This window comes from Thunnus thynnus, chromosome 15, assembly GCF_963924715.1.
Source record: "Thunnus thynnus chromosome 15, fThuThy2.1, whole genome shotgun sequence".
Classification (NCBI taxonomy): domain Eukaryota; kingdom Metazoa; phylum Chordata; class Actinopteri; order Scombriformes; family Scombridae; genus Thunnus; species Thunnus thynnus.
Genome location: NC_089531.1, coordinates 11,468,189 through 11,482,900, shown reverse-complemented (window position 1 = coordinate 11,482,900; position 14,712 = coordinate 11,468,189). Strand labels below are relative to the sequence as shown.

Genomic DNA, 14,712 nt, shown 5'->3' with positions numbered 1-14,712 from the left:
TAAACGCCATCTATTTATCGGCCTCTACCTGTAACCATAGACTATAACAAAAAAATATGGACATCACCCATTGGTTTGTAGACTGCCATTTTGAAGCTTTGAGTTTGGCGATTCGACCGTCACCATCTTTGATTTTTGGAGCCAGAAGTGACCAGATTTGGATGAGATGGTGGAGCTGATCCTGGTGCTAGCTGCTAGCATGGTGCATGTGATAATGCTAATTTATGCCAATGGAAAAAAGGCTTAAAACCATGAAAACAAAATGTGCTAAGACCATAAACTCATCAGTAAAGTGTTTACTGAGGTAATAAATCAAGTGAGAAGTAGGGTCATTTTTTCATAGACTTATTTTTGGAGCCAGTGGAGTTGCCCCATGCTGGCATTGGTTTCATTTTTCAGACCCGGAGCTATGAGAGCTACCAGCTTGCCTGTAACTCAGAGCTTGGTGACTGCCTGTTAGTGCTTTTATTATGAAACCCAGAAAATTGTGATTTAAATTTAATTCTGCTTATCATTTCCCAAGCTGCTGTAGCTTATCTGCTGCTGTATACGAATTAACACTTTTGCTCCCCTGAACTAAGTATGAACTTAGATATGTACTCAGGCACAATATTGTGTACAATGTGCTTAGCCCTGCCAAACAGATAAATTAGTATGATTAATATAATAGGATTTCTGCTGTGAAATAGACATTTTCTTTAACATGTCACTTAGCCCGTACCCAGTAAACATAGCTGTATCTCTGGATTTTGCTCTGATGTGCAGTTTTGCTGAAGTCACTTGGTTGGCTGCCCATCATTGGTTTTAAAGCAACAGCACTCCAACCTTCTTGCCCCTCATTTATTATCACTGGGAACCAAATCACAAAGGAAAGCCCAATCGATGGGGCTACCTGGCAGAGACTCAAGTGCTTAGGAGGGAGTGAGGGGGCGCCTAGCCCCAGATACTTCTAAAAGGCTAAATCGATTGCAACCGTTCTGCAACAGTCGGCTGACACTGCAGGCTTTCCACCTCAATGCTGAGGACGTATTGAAAGAACCTCGTTGGTAGGTGTATGCAAGGATGACAACATAGCTATTGTATTTCTGCCACCCCTGGAAGAGAAGGCTTTTATCTGCTTTCAAAATCCCTTTAAAGGGCTTCATTCCCCTGGGAATGCCCATGCCAAACACAGAACACACCGGCACTTAAACCTTCCCATTGAGAAAAAGCCATAAAGTTTATAAAGTCAATTAAGGCTTTTTTTTTTTTTTTTTTAACTGACGTCAGGCAAATTAAAGCCGCTTGGCCCGGCTCCCTGTGGGTATACTGTCAGATGGTAAAACCAGGGCCCACTTAGTGTCACAGGGTTCCCCAGGTAGGGCACAGAGCAGTAAGCAGCTTACTTACCCCCCAACTCACTTTGGCTTTTTACAAGTTTTCTCTGAGTGGGCAATGTGTTTTCCTTCAAGTGACATCCCACTTCGGTGGAGCACTTTTAGTACACACGCACTCACGTCATGTTGCAGTGTAACCTGGGAGCGTTCATAATTGACTTGAAACACTGACATTTAAAATGAAATGTACTAATCAATAAAAAAACCTAACTGAATTAACAGCATTAGATATTACCTGACATTGTAAAATAGTGTTAATTAGTGTCAACAAATCTTGGTTATACAAAATACATTGTGACATGAATAGGGCTGCAACTTACAAGTATTTTCATTACAGATTAATCTTTCAAACATGTTTTTGCTTAATTGTTTCGTAAAAAACAATGTAAAATGTCCGTCACAATTTCCCAGTCCAAGGCTTCAAATTACTACAGCCTGGAGATGGTTTAGTTTAGCTTAGCATAAGGATGGGAAACGGGGAAACTTCTAGCCTGGCTCTATCCAAAGGAAACAAAAAAGGAATGTTTTCAGACTTGGGTTTGTGTACATATTAAACAAACTAGATATAATGTGTTAATCAGTGTGCTTTAGAGGACCTGGTAAGTGGATTTTTTTTTGAAAGAAACAGGCTAGAAGACCAGTCAGGGTCCTGTATGAACAGGTATATAGTAGTTTCACAGGTTAGTTTATTGCATGTGGATTCTTTCAGCTTTTACTGTAGACACGCTCTTTACTAAAAATGCTGTGTCCTAATTCTTCTGCCTAATAGGGAGTTGCATTTCCTTGAAGACATTTTTCATTTTTGCATAATTTAGGGGATCACTGGTTTCTGGAAGAGCACCTTTTCCACATAGCTGAGGCTCCTCTCCAAGTTCTTGTCACACTTAATATAAACCTTAACATTTCATTAAATTTGACTTGCATTTCTGCCAAGACACACTGTCACACTGTCTGAAGACAGAGCTGGTTTCGCATCAACCTCTCTAACAACTGAAGAGACAAAAAAAAAAAACTGTTTTTGTTCACTGAAATATAAATGTACTTTTGAGTGTGTGGATGTTGATGGGAGGTTTCAACCTGCCTCATCTCTTGTCAGTGTTGATATTGACCTTATGCAGCCTGCCCATTTTTGTTTGTTTGTTCCATTTCTAGTATTATGTCTTCAGGTTGCTATTGCTGGGTGTAATAAATCCTGACGGTCCTGATTGGTTCACACTGCCTGCTATAAATTTTTGGGGACACACAGCCACATTTTTGAGGAGGTTCTATGGTGCAAAGTTACTTAAGTGTTAACCAGCTTACAGTAAAACTAGCTCGGTTAGCTTACTTTGTGTTGTAGCAGTACCTTGATGTTTCTATGGTGAAATATTTCAAGAGCTCTTATGCAGGTTATTAGGTTATTGACATTATTTACATTTTTTGCTTAGTTGGTCTGGAAGCTGCTTTATCAGCATGAAATAAAAGAACTTTTAATTGCGGAAATAATGTTTTGAATGGTCGCACTCTGCTAACTATGATAGCATATTCACATAATAAAACACAAATACCAACACGTCTCCAGTCACCATGACCGGCTGATCCTGGTGCTGTGTGGGAGAACTGATCTAATTAGTGCGACTACATATAGAAGCGGCTGATGTTTTTCAGACTGCTGTAGAATAAAATCCTTAATTTTCTTCCAGCCTGGCAGTTTTTCATGCCGTACAGTACGATCTTTTGTGAAACTGGTCTGCTAAAAGTGCAGGTGCGAGGTGGTTATGGGCAGCAAAAAATTACGTCTGAGCACTTTCTTGATGCTGAAAAAAATAAACTCCTCTCCTCTTCCCGTCCCTCTCCTCTTCCTCTTACTCTCGTCTCCTCTCCTCCTCCATCTCCCTAATCCCTTCTCTTCACTCACAGACACTTATACTTGTAATTCCCAGCCAGATCCGTCGGTGTCAAAGCTGCGATTTGAGTCGCCAGCGACAGGACGGATTAGCAGAGGAATCCTGAGTGAAGGCACGTTTTTGCTCCACTTGCTATATTCCTCCTCCCCCCCCCCTTCTCTGCTTGTGCGTCTACAAGTGTGTGCGTGTATATTTTAATCTAAGTCATTTTTTCCCAGCCCATTATCTCAAAGCCGCTCATCAAAAAACAACGCTTGGGTTCTTAATGTGCTCAGAGAGCGTGGTGGTCATGTTTTTAATCGTAGATGAAACGGGCTAAATGGCTAAAAAGCAGATGAATACCTCATCTTATTCATATAATAATATAATTACAAGATTAGCTTGATTTTTCTATAATGTCTAATGGATCAAAAAAACTCCCCAATCGGCTTTAATGTGGAGATAATGCAACAGAATTAATTAATATAGAGATGCCAATTACCAAGCTTGATAAGCCTGGAGACACCCTGTTTTTTGATGGCCTACATTTTGACAAATCCCAAGTGTTTACAGATTACGATGTCGTACTGGTTTGTTGCATCCAGTGAGCAAATGAACAGTGATGTATTGAAGTTGCAGAAATCTACTCGCTTTTAATTGAAAGTGATATCCAAAGGGGCCAAAGATGTGTGTATGAATATATTTGTGACTAATGGATTTTAGATCAGGGGATGTCTTTTGGTGGCCTGAGTCGGGATTCGTCTTGACATTACACACGGAGATACAGTAGTTAAAGCTTCTCTTGTGGGCAAAGTTTCAGTGGAGCAGAATTTTAATAAAGTGATTTTCAATGAAAAATTCAGCTTTTTTTTTTTTTTTTTTTCTTCTTCTTCTCCTCTTTAACATCTGTCTTTCACCCTTCTACTGAGGACAGCTTCTTTGATCTGATTTTGGACGAGTAGCAGAGAAAAGGAGCATGATGAAGGGAATCTGAAAGCGTCAGACAGGGAGCGGCAGAGAAGGAGAGAAGAGATGGAGTAACAACCCTCTCCTTCATCCATGTCATTTAAACAAACTGTCATCCGTCCTGGTACTAAAGAACTCGTCGTCCCTTTTTGCAATTGTTCTTTGGCTAATGATGGAGACACTGTCCTATACTTGTACATCTAATCATTTCTCAGATCTGCATTACCCATCTTTGTGTAATCTGTGGTTTTATCGCTAGGATCCAAAACTGATAGTGAAAGTTGATGGTCATTAAGGGATCAGATCAGAAGAAAGCTGCAGATACTAATGAGTCATTCCATAACAGGTCTATATCTCCTCGGCCTGCAACTCTGAAGATATATTGGATCTTTTTCCTTTAAGGAAGAACAGAGGACAAAGGAAGAATTGAGGGTTTTATACTTACTGTTGCTGCTACTTACTGAAAAGTGAAAAATGGTAATCTACCTTAATGTAGAAGTACAAGACTGTTTATTTATGGGACACAATTAAAAACAACTTGTGTTCACCAAAGTGATTTACAGAGAAATTTAGTTAAAGAATTAAAAATGAAATAAAACGAGACATGATGACACCTGATAAGCCACAGTTTCACAAGCTTCGAAAAACCTGTTATACAACAAGATGAATTTAGGTCAAACTGCAGTGTGACTCCAGTGTTCCACTGTGTTCATATTCATCAATCATTTATTCACTGGATATGAAGAAGAGGTAAATTACAGCAGACATGTCCATCATGCTTTAGCTTAAGTTACAGGCACTGGAATCGGATTTGTTTTCGACTCCCCGTTGCCAAAAATGTTTAATCTGTCGAGATGACAGGTCGCCAAAACTCTGTCCAATAAACAAACTACTTATGAGTCCACGTGACTTTTACTTTTACACGTTGCCTGGTTTGATTGCAGCTAAACTGTCTCTGTGAGATTGAAAAGCAGATCTCACCCTGGCCTGTCCTCTGCCCAGATGTGCCATAAGAGCTTCTCGTTGTTGTTGCTTTATATGACCTTTCTTTTCAGCTAGCAGATTGCACACACCTGAACACACATATTAAAGGAATAGTTTGACATGTTTGGAAATACGACTCTCTACTTTCTTCCTGAGAGTTAGATTAAAGGATGGATACCACTATTATGTCTTAAACTAAAATATTAAACTCTACAGCTAGCAGCCAGTTAGCTTAGCTTAGCATAAAGACTCAAAACAGGAGAAAAAGCTAGTCTGGCTCTGTCCAAAATCTATTTACCACCACCTCTGAAGCTCACTAATTAACACTTTGTATGTCATTTGAAAAGAAAACCAAGGTGTCAAAATGACAATTTGTGTTTTCATGTGGTGGTTACATGCAGGAATATTTCTTGTTCGGGAGCATTGACTTCCTGGAGTCTTCCCAGGATTCCTGGCAACCTCACGGTGATGACCAGATCCCAAGCAGTCACTACACCTGACCAAAAAATACCACACATAAACCCCTGTAAACCACAACGCGTCATTTTTACATGTCTTTTTAGACATGTGTAAGATTTAGGGGGATGCTTTGGCAAAAATGGAAAATAATATTCATAAGTATGTTTTAATTATATATCTTATATATATCTACATATGAAGCGGGTCCTCTTCGACAGAGCCCAATATATTGCACCTCCATGTTTCTACAGTAGCCCAGAACAGACAAACCAAACACTGGCTCTAGAGAGAGCCTTTCACATTTTTCACAAGTTTCATGGCCACAGTAGGTTCTCCTACACGCTTTAAAGGGGAAGGGCAGGGGGAGGGGTATTAATTTGGTTACAATCTGCAACCTCACAGCTAGATGACACTAAATCCTACACATTGGTCCTTTAATTAGTGAGTCGTAGATGTTTTGTTTGGCAAATGTTTTGTTACATTTGGACAAAGAAGGCTAGCTGTTTCCCCCCTGTGTCCGGTCTTTGTGCTAAGCTTCATACCGTATACACACATGAGAGTGGTTCTGACCTTCTCATTGAACTCTTGGTGAGAAAATGAATAAGCAAAATGTAATTTTTTTTCATGCAGCCACACCCTCATGCTCACCCTCACGCAAACACGTTTACAAGTTCACACACACAAATAAATACTCGTCCAGAAACACTCTCAGACACTCACGTACACGCTCACATTTTCGCTCACCCTTCGTCTCCTGTGTGCATGCCATTCTCCGTTTTCATTCCACCTCGGGTCACTGTGCTTTTCCACTCTCTCCTTCGCCAATCCGCCGACATCTGCCAGCATTTCCAGGTTATGTGAAGCAGGTAGGCAGTCTGCCAGTCTGCAGGAGGCCTTTGGAGACAGGATCTCAGACAGCGCTTCCTTGTTTACTTTCATGAGTTGTTGACTGGCCACCCTGCCGAGGCTGATGCAGTGTCAGAGCGTGTCAGAAGAGGCCTACTGCGGATTGAGAAGGCATCAAAACATTATTGTGGGCCCCGGCCGTTGAGTGGCAGCCCAAGAAATGAGGTAGTGCATCCGCAGGATTCCTGAAGACATGTTTTTGTGCGTGTATGTGTGCGTGAGAGCCTTGCAATTCTGACAAAAAAAACAGTTCAGAGCTCCTTTCCTCAGCTTTATTCTCTGTAGTATATCCTTTTTTTTTTACAAACATCGTATTATAGGTGTGAAGGATTAGAGTTACGCTAATTATGAGGTTATGAATGGAATTATATCTCCCTGAGGTTGTGGAATAATTTCGGTGATAATAGCAGTCTTGTTATTCATATATCAAGATATGCCAGTCTGCCTTTTATAATGAAGGTGCCGTGAAGGCTTCGCTGCCTCCAAAGTCTTATTTCCACTGTGAAAAATGTGAAATTTCATGTCTGGTTTCACAGAAAGCAGAGACTAGATTTTTTTTTTTTTGCAGAAGAATCTGGATTCAAAAGTAACAAATTTTGTCTTTGAAGCCAAATCTATGCGTTTACGCTGGAAAACTGAGATGAGAAACATATCTGTGGGTGCAGTTCTTTTTAAAAGCTTCATGTACTTATAAAAAAAAAAAAAAAAATCGTCACTGTTAAAAACGGTCAAATGTCACATTCTGTGTTTAAAAAGTGTTTGACTGAAATTACAAAGGCTTAGGGTATCATCTCATTAATACTGAGTAAATGACCAAGTTATTTCAAGACTCGCTCGTCAGCGTAATGAGGCATATCCCATGTGATAGACACACACAGACATATCCACACACACACACACACACACACATACTCTCTGATTCAAAGTGAAAGTCGAAAAGAGAGAGATAGAAAGAAGGGGAAGGAAGATACAGGAGAAAGAAAGGATTCGAGAGAGCATGAGAAGCAGTGAGAGCCCCCCAGAGAGAGAGAGAGTGAGAGAGACTGGAAGGCTTCCAAATGTTCCACTCTGGAATATCTTCAAGGACAATCAGCTAAACAGTTGATATTAAGAGAGCTGTGTGAAATCGATTGCTCAAGGTGTTATCTGCACTGCAAAAATGGCTGGTAATTAGTCATGGCTAAAGGAGTGTTACCGAGAGAGTGAGATGGATTTAATCTTAATAGATTTCACTGCACTGCAGATACAGTAGCTCCTGAGTGAAGGAGCTCTTTTCTCTCTCTCTCTCTCTCTTTCTGGCTATCTATCAGAAGAAAAGAAGCTGAGCAAGTAGCTGTGATGTACTGCTGTTGCTAAATTTGCCCGAACCTCCAAATGTAGATGTTTTACTGTTCAAAGGCAGCACAGATTTTTAATTTTTTTTTTTTTTAATTGTATTTATTCTGTCTCTCCAGCAGCAGCAGCACTAGCAGTAGCAGCTCAGGAGACATTATTTGTTTATGTATAAAGCTCGGGCAATGAGGTACTTCAGTCCACGGCAGCTGTTGACTTAGAGATCTGGGTAGCGCATTCAGAGGCAATCAGCGCTCAAAGCCTCCGAGTGACTGACAGGGAGATTGGGTTGTTTGCTCCTCTGTGATGTACCTGCGCACCCCTGAAACCGGCCAGATGTGTTAGTTTAGTGATTAGCGGAGGCTACGATTGATGAAGTCAACTGAAGTACGCAGTGTTTGGGGAGGGGTTAGCAGGCAGGTGAGGGGGGGAAAACTTTGGCTATTGTATGTGAGTAGAAGAAAATACCTGAAGTGAAATGTGGCTTTCAAAGTTTTATTAATCCTTGTCCCATTCAAACCCTCAACATACAGTTGAAGGATAAGGCCGGTGTTATTCTATATGTTTCGTATTGTCAACAAATCCCATGAAAAGACCAGAACCAACATGTGTTAGTCTGTCTTTCAATACTTTCTGCCTTCCCTACTCTGTCAGCTCCATTCATCCCTGCTTTAAAAATAGGTCATGAATATATATTTTCATCAGCTTGGCATCATAGTTTGTCGCAAATGTTACTCAAGAGTAAATCAACTGCAAATTTATATACATTTTGATGTATTTAGTGAGTATTTACAGCATGGGGACAGTGTATGTGGGGCTGATTTTGAAATAAACTACAGTTCCCGTGTACATAATTAACAAAAAAGTGTTACCCAGTGCAGTAGAGCAACAGTGTGACTTTTTAATATGTTTTAAATAATACATTTTTGGACAATAATGGAGATTTGTGGCACGGAGGAATAAGCTGCATAGGCTAATACTTGTTAGTAGGAAACTCTCATTGTTGCTTTTGGTATTTTTATGGAATTTTGACATTAAGAAAACTATATATATTTGATTGATGAAGGCTGAATGGATCAATTATTTTGAGTCAAGAATAAAATACTGAAATTCTCTTGTTCTAGCATCTTAAATGTGAATATTTTCTGATTTATTTAGTGGAAAACAAGACATTTGATGTTGTCTCTTGGGCTTAGAAAAAAGTTTCACCATTTTCTGACATTTTATAGACAATAATATATAAACGAAATGAATAAATGATAGTGAAAATAATAGTTGCAGCCCTTTGACTTATCCTTGAAGTGTTTTTTTTTTTAAACACTGCCAAAGCATGAAAACCTTGACACATTCAAAAAAGTTTGAATTCATTGCTTAAATACAACAGTTATTATTCTTGGTTTATATTGTTTTCAGTGTGACTTGGACTAAGATTGAAGAAGGGAATCTGAGGCATCTTTCTCACAGGAAATCCTGCTGTGCAAAACCTCCTCGTTCATTTTCTCATGCCAGCAGCAAAACAGCAAAGTCATTAGGACAGAGAGTACATCTGGAATCTGTTGTAATATGGTTAAGTAAATTATATTTTACAAGAATGTGTGGTGGGAAGTGTGAATTTTATGCTGTGATGACAGCATGACGCTGGTGGGAAAAATGCGTTCAGTACAGTACAGCAGCTGCTTTTCAATACCAGTATTATGTGCAACATAAATTTAAAAAAAAAAAAAATCCCTGTAGTTTAATTGTGTCAGCAGATAAAAAAATGTTCATAGTTGTTGTTTCTTTTGGATCTGAATATATGTTAAGTTTTTTTTTTTCTTGTTGTTGTAATTTTTCCTGCAGAAACTGAAGCAGAAGAACCAGCAGCTGAAGCAGATCATGGACCAACTCCGCAACCTCATCTGGGAGATCAACTCTATGCTGGCCGTCAGGAGCTGAACCATATTCACTCATATATATATATATATATATATATATAACACACACATACACACACACACACACATATGCACGCACATTCACTACAAATAACGGACAGGAAGATATGGTCGTTAACTGGAACGTGTGACAGGGTACCACAGACTGGATGAGGCTGCACTTTACAGATGAAATGGGGGGCGTTTTGGCAATATCAACCCATTTCCTGAAGAAGAAGTAGTGAACCAATAGAAGGAAAAGGAAAGGAGACAAAATGAAGATGAAAGGGCTCGACAACCGCAGAGAGGTGAGGAGCAAGCCCACTGAAGACTGGGATGGGAGGTTGCTGGTGACATCATTGCGGGCGATGGCAGAAAATAGTCTGTCTACCTCGATATTCTACATTTCAATCAGCGTTATGACTTTGAATTCATCTGAAGAGTTGATATATTGTTTTATCTATTTGTAGGTACTAGCTCAATTTAGGGTTTATGCCTGTAGAGGCACATCAATATATTCTATTTAATCCTCATATTCTGTTCATCTGTTACTATTTCATAGTATTAGAATTGTCTCAAGTCCGACATTTATGGTCCCTCTGAACTTTAATAAGAAAGACATACACTGTGGCAAAAAAACCTGAGTCTTATTTCTATTGTATTGCTTCTGCTTTTTATTTGTATCGGTTATTTCATGTAAATTCATCAATGCTTTGCTCTGATTGGACTTGACATTTCATTACGATGCCTTGTTAAAGATTCTGCTGAACTACAGTATAAATCTTGCTGTGATTTTTAAAAAGTCAATGCCACTTTGTGCTGTATTTTTTTTCATCTATCTGTTGTGTATCTGGCCCGTATTTATGAAGCATCTCAGAATCGCTCCAAGGAATTGAGTTGAAAGTTAACCTAATAACACTCCTACCTCAGAATAGAACAGGAGAGTTAGTCGTGAAGCTTCCTACACTGACTTTAAACAAAGAGGACGACTCCGAAGGGAGAGTGTGATTTTGCTGTTTTACGACACTCTTGAGCCGCAAAGTAAAAATTATGACATCCGCTGTTGAAGTTTAACACGTTAAATTCAAAATGCAGAAAAAAAATGAATGTGTAAAGATGAATACTGACAGAGCAACTGAGTTGTCTGGGTTAATTACACAAAAATTTGATGCCAAAAGTAATTTATAGCGTAAATCTGTATTTGCCCCCAAATCACTAAACCCGCCCCGGAGTAAAGTCAGTCATGACCCTTTGTCTAATTGAGAATGTCGTAATTGTTGGTGGTAGAAGAAGCAGCCTATTCAAAACTTTGAATTATTAATACCACACTAAACATAATCTGTTAAAAGTAAAAGTCCTGCATTCAAAAATTTACTTAGGTAAAAATGCAAAAGTATTATTAGCACAATGTACTTACATTAACCTAACGTCTGTTCAAGGTGGAGCTGATATTAACTGCTTTATAAACTGATGGATAGTGTAATCTATAATAATGCATCATATTTTATTTGTTGATCATATATTTTGTGTGTAAAGTCTGAATCCGTAAGGTAACCAGTAACGAGCCATCAGATAAATGTAGCAGAATGACAAGTTTCCCTCTGAAATAGAAGGAAATGAATCATCCTAGTAGAAGTATACAGTCGCATAAAACGGAAATATTAAAGCACATGTACCTCATAACTGTAAGGATAATACTTGGTTACTTTTCACCATATGGTATTAAGGAGGTTGATGATTAGGCTACATGTATATCAGGCTACTTGAATATTAACATTTTATGCTACTTAATATTCATATGTCACTACACTTGCAGGTTAAAATTATTGATACAAAATATATGAACTAATAAAATATGATGCATCATTATAGATTAAACTACCCAGCAATAAATCAGATAGTTAAAATTAACACTCAAATGTTGCTTTTAAAGTTATAATAATACATGTAACATATAAAATAATATAACACAAATACAACTTTAAATGCAGGACTTTGACTTGTAATGAAGTATTTCTATACTGCAGTATTGTTTCTTTCAAAATCTGAATACTTCTTTATCTCTGGGAGCAGCATGTTACTACACATTGTTTTCCTCTGTCCTGAAAGCAGTTTTCCTCTTTCATAGGCTACTAGTTGACACTCTCTCTTCATCGAATGCAGTTTTTTCTTGTATTATCATCATTCTCTTTGTCTGTCTTCATGAGGGGAAGAGCGTCGGTGCTTACGTCATCTAACAAACGAGTCGATGCGACAGGAACGTGTAAGTAACTGAACAATTGAAAAGCAGATTGCCTTTGTGAGCTTTACAATGATTTCTTCACTTTTCCTCATTTTTTTCTTTTCAAACGTGCTCCGTGATAACTCTGTTTCACCGTTTGATGTTGTGTTGAATCACACGTTACCTCGCGGAGTTTCTGCGTCGGTGTCACACATTGATAATTTTTTTTTTTTAAAGTTCTTTGGGGGCTTTTTGTAAGTAATTTAAGGGTATAATGAGATAGAATAGTAACGTCATTTTCTAGGTTTCATATTTAAACATCATAATAAATGTATAGTAGTTTGGGGCCCTAGGCAGTGGCCCAGTAAAGTCTGCATAGTAGTAAACACTGGAAAGTCACTCATGTAGCTTAAACAATAAATATATATACAGTTTTTAAAATAGTAGATCAGTGATGATGCTGCAAACAGGGCTGCGGGCATGAAATTTATCTTCTCTTCTACCGTCCAATTCAACTTTCAACTACACCTCTCGTTAACGGATGTGCCCTCGCAGGTGGGAAAATTATTAGGTCACACAGTGTTGGGAAATACACCGTAACATTTTACAACTATTTCTCAGCTATAACACAACCATCGTTAATTTTAAATGAATTAATCAATATTTAAATGAATAAACCTACAGTTTGCTTGAATGCAGATGGTTTTTTGATGACTTGGTGCTGAGTGGTTTGGAAATAAATGAATCTGCACATTATCTGAGGAGCTGTAGAAGCAATCAAACTTTGGGTTATTACTGCAGAAATTAATGACCCAAAATTGTCACAAAGCATTTTTCCTGTTGCTGTAAAATCGCGAGGACCTTGGTTGAGGAGAGAGAACGCTTTTTTAAATTAATCATCAGTGCAAAGTCTTTCAAAAAATTGTTTTTTTTTTTTTTGCCAAAATAGCATCTTAAAATATGTACTCAAACTCATCAATGAACATCTGTCTGAACACCATCTCCAAGGATCTCCTAAAACCTCTGGAGCTCTCATAAATATTAGCAGAGATAGGACTCCAAGGCCTAAAAGTACAACCAAACATGAGTGATTTTTTTGGCCATTTAGGACCAATTTCCTCCTCTGGATGCTTAATAAATGTTGGTATTTTGTTTTTTTTTGCCTGCACTTCAAAAAAAAACTCCTAATTTATAGACGAGAAAAGAAAGAGGGAGTTAGAGAGAGAGAGAGAATAATCCACAAAGGACCTCATTCAACACAAACATGAAAAATGAGCTAAAATCTGAGTACATGTGCGCACACACAAACACACACACACACACACACACACACACTTATATGGCATCACTGTCAGGTCACAGATATGCATGAGAATATCAGTGTCTGATATGGGTGCGTTTAATAATTCAGAGCAAAGCCAGGATCATATCTAAGATGTGTTATGAAGCTATTGTCCTCAGGGAGATGTGGAAGGACACAAGCAGCATTGGAGCAGCGAAGAGGCTTTCAGTAGAGTAAAAAAAAAAAATCAATGCTCTGAGTAGTGACTAATAAACCCCTCCTCAGTGGTCTAATACAGGGGTGGTTATTATATCTCTGAGGGCAACGTAGCATTGAAGGACTATTATTACTGTACAAATGGAGTGTGTTCTCATTCAGCCGAGACAGAGGTGAGAGGTTGAATACTTGTCCGTGCACACACGATAAAGCGAATACAAATGTACACTGATGTTTACTGTGTGCACACAAAAGGAAAGACGCACCGACACAAACCATCAGTCCTAGTATCAGATATATTCTCTTCTCATGTATCTACAGTGATATTGTTCAGGGGAAATGGGTGTTTTTTTATACTTATACTGTACATACATTAGGTGGAGAGAGTGATACTGACGCTATAGTGTAGTGAGACTCGGAAGTTGCTCTCTGTTAAAATAGTAAGTCTAGAAAAAAACCTGGTTCTTGACTCTGATGATCTGATACCAAAACCTGATGTTTTGGTTAAGATGTCTGAGACAAATGCTTGCTACCCAAGGAAAAAAAAAAACCCCTTGAGTCAGCACTGACTCTGCGTCTGTGCTCGTCACATTTAACACATTTGATCTTTTGTAGCCAAAAACAGGATGTTGGTCATGGTTTAGTAATCGTTTAAAATGTTTTGAGTTTTGGTATCGATAGCAAAACCGTACTTTAAAAAAAATGCTTTTCTCTGAGAAATGTTTGTCTTCACAACCCCAAAAGAAGCCTGTGTTGGAAGTTCCCAAATGTTGAGTGTAGTCTAAACATAAGCAGCCATACAAGAACTTTGCTTAAAATAGTCTAAAATTAGACAGATGTTGATTCAGATCAGGAACCTGAGCCACAGATGATATCAGCCAATATTAGTTTATCACAGATGTATCGGTTTATTTAATTTATTTAGTTAAATTAGATATGGATACTCATATGGGAACTTCTACAAGGTTTTCACTTTTAAATAGCTCAGTTAATGAATGTAATGGGCTTTCTGACATAGTCCCCGCAGCACCTTTCAAGGTAACAATTCTTTAATAGATCAACAATATCTATTAATATATCGTTAGATCATTTTTAACCCTCAGATATTGATCGGTTGGGCTCTGAACAAAGCACAATTAAACAAGATTATTGATCTGACCAGACATTTGATGACAATTTTTGTTTGCTGATA

At 38.4% G+C, this 14,712-nt stretch overlaps 1 protein-coding gene across 1 annotated transcript in view; it reads left to right on the top strand.

Annotated features, from left to right (window-relative positions):
* The window catches only part of med30 (mediator complex subunit 30), a 38,606-nt gene extending 27,998 nt beyond the window's left edge, over positions 1–10,608 (top strand). Inside the window, exon 5 of the mRNA XM_067612558.1 lies at positions 9,728–10,608. Within this exon, the coding sequence (XP_067468659.1) occupies positions 9,728–9,823 (96 nt within the window). The 3' untranslated portion in view covers positions 9,824–10,608. The remainder of the gene's footprint in view (positions 1–9,727) is intronic.
* The last annotated feature ends 4,104 nt before the right edge of the window (positions 10,609–14,712 follow it).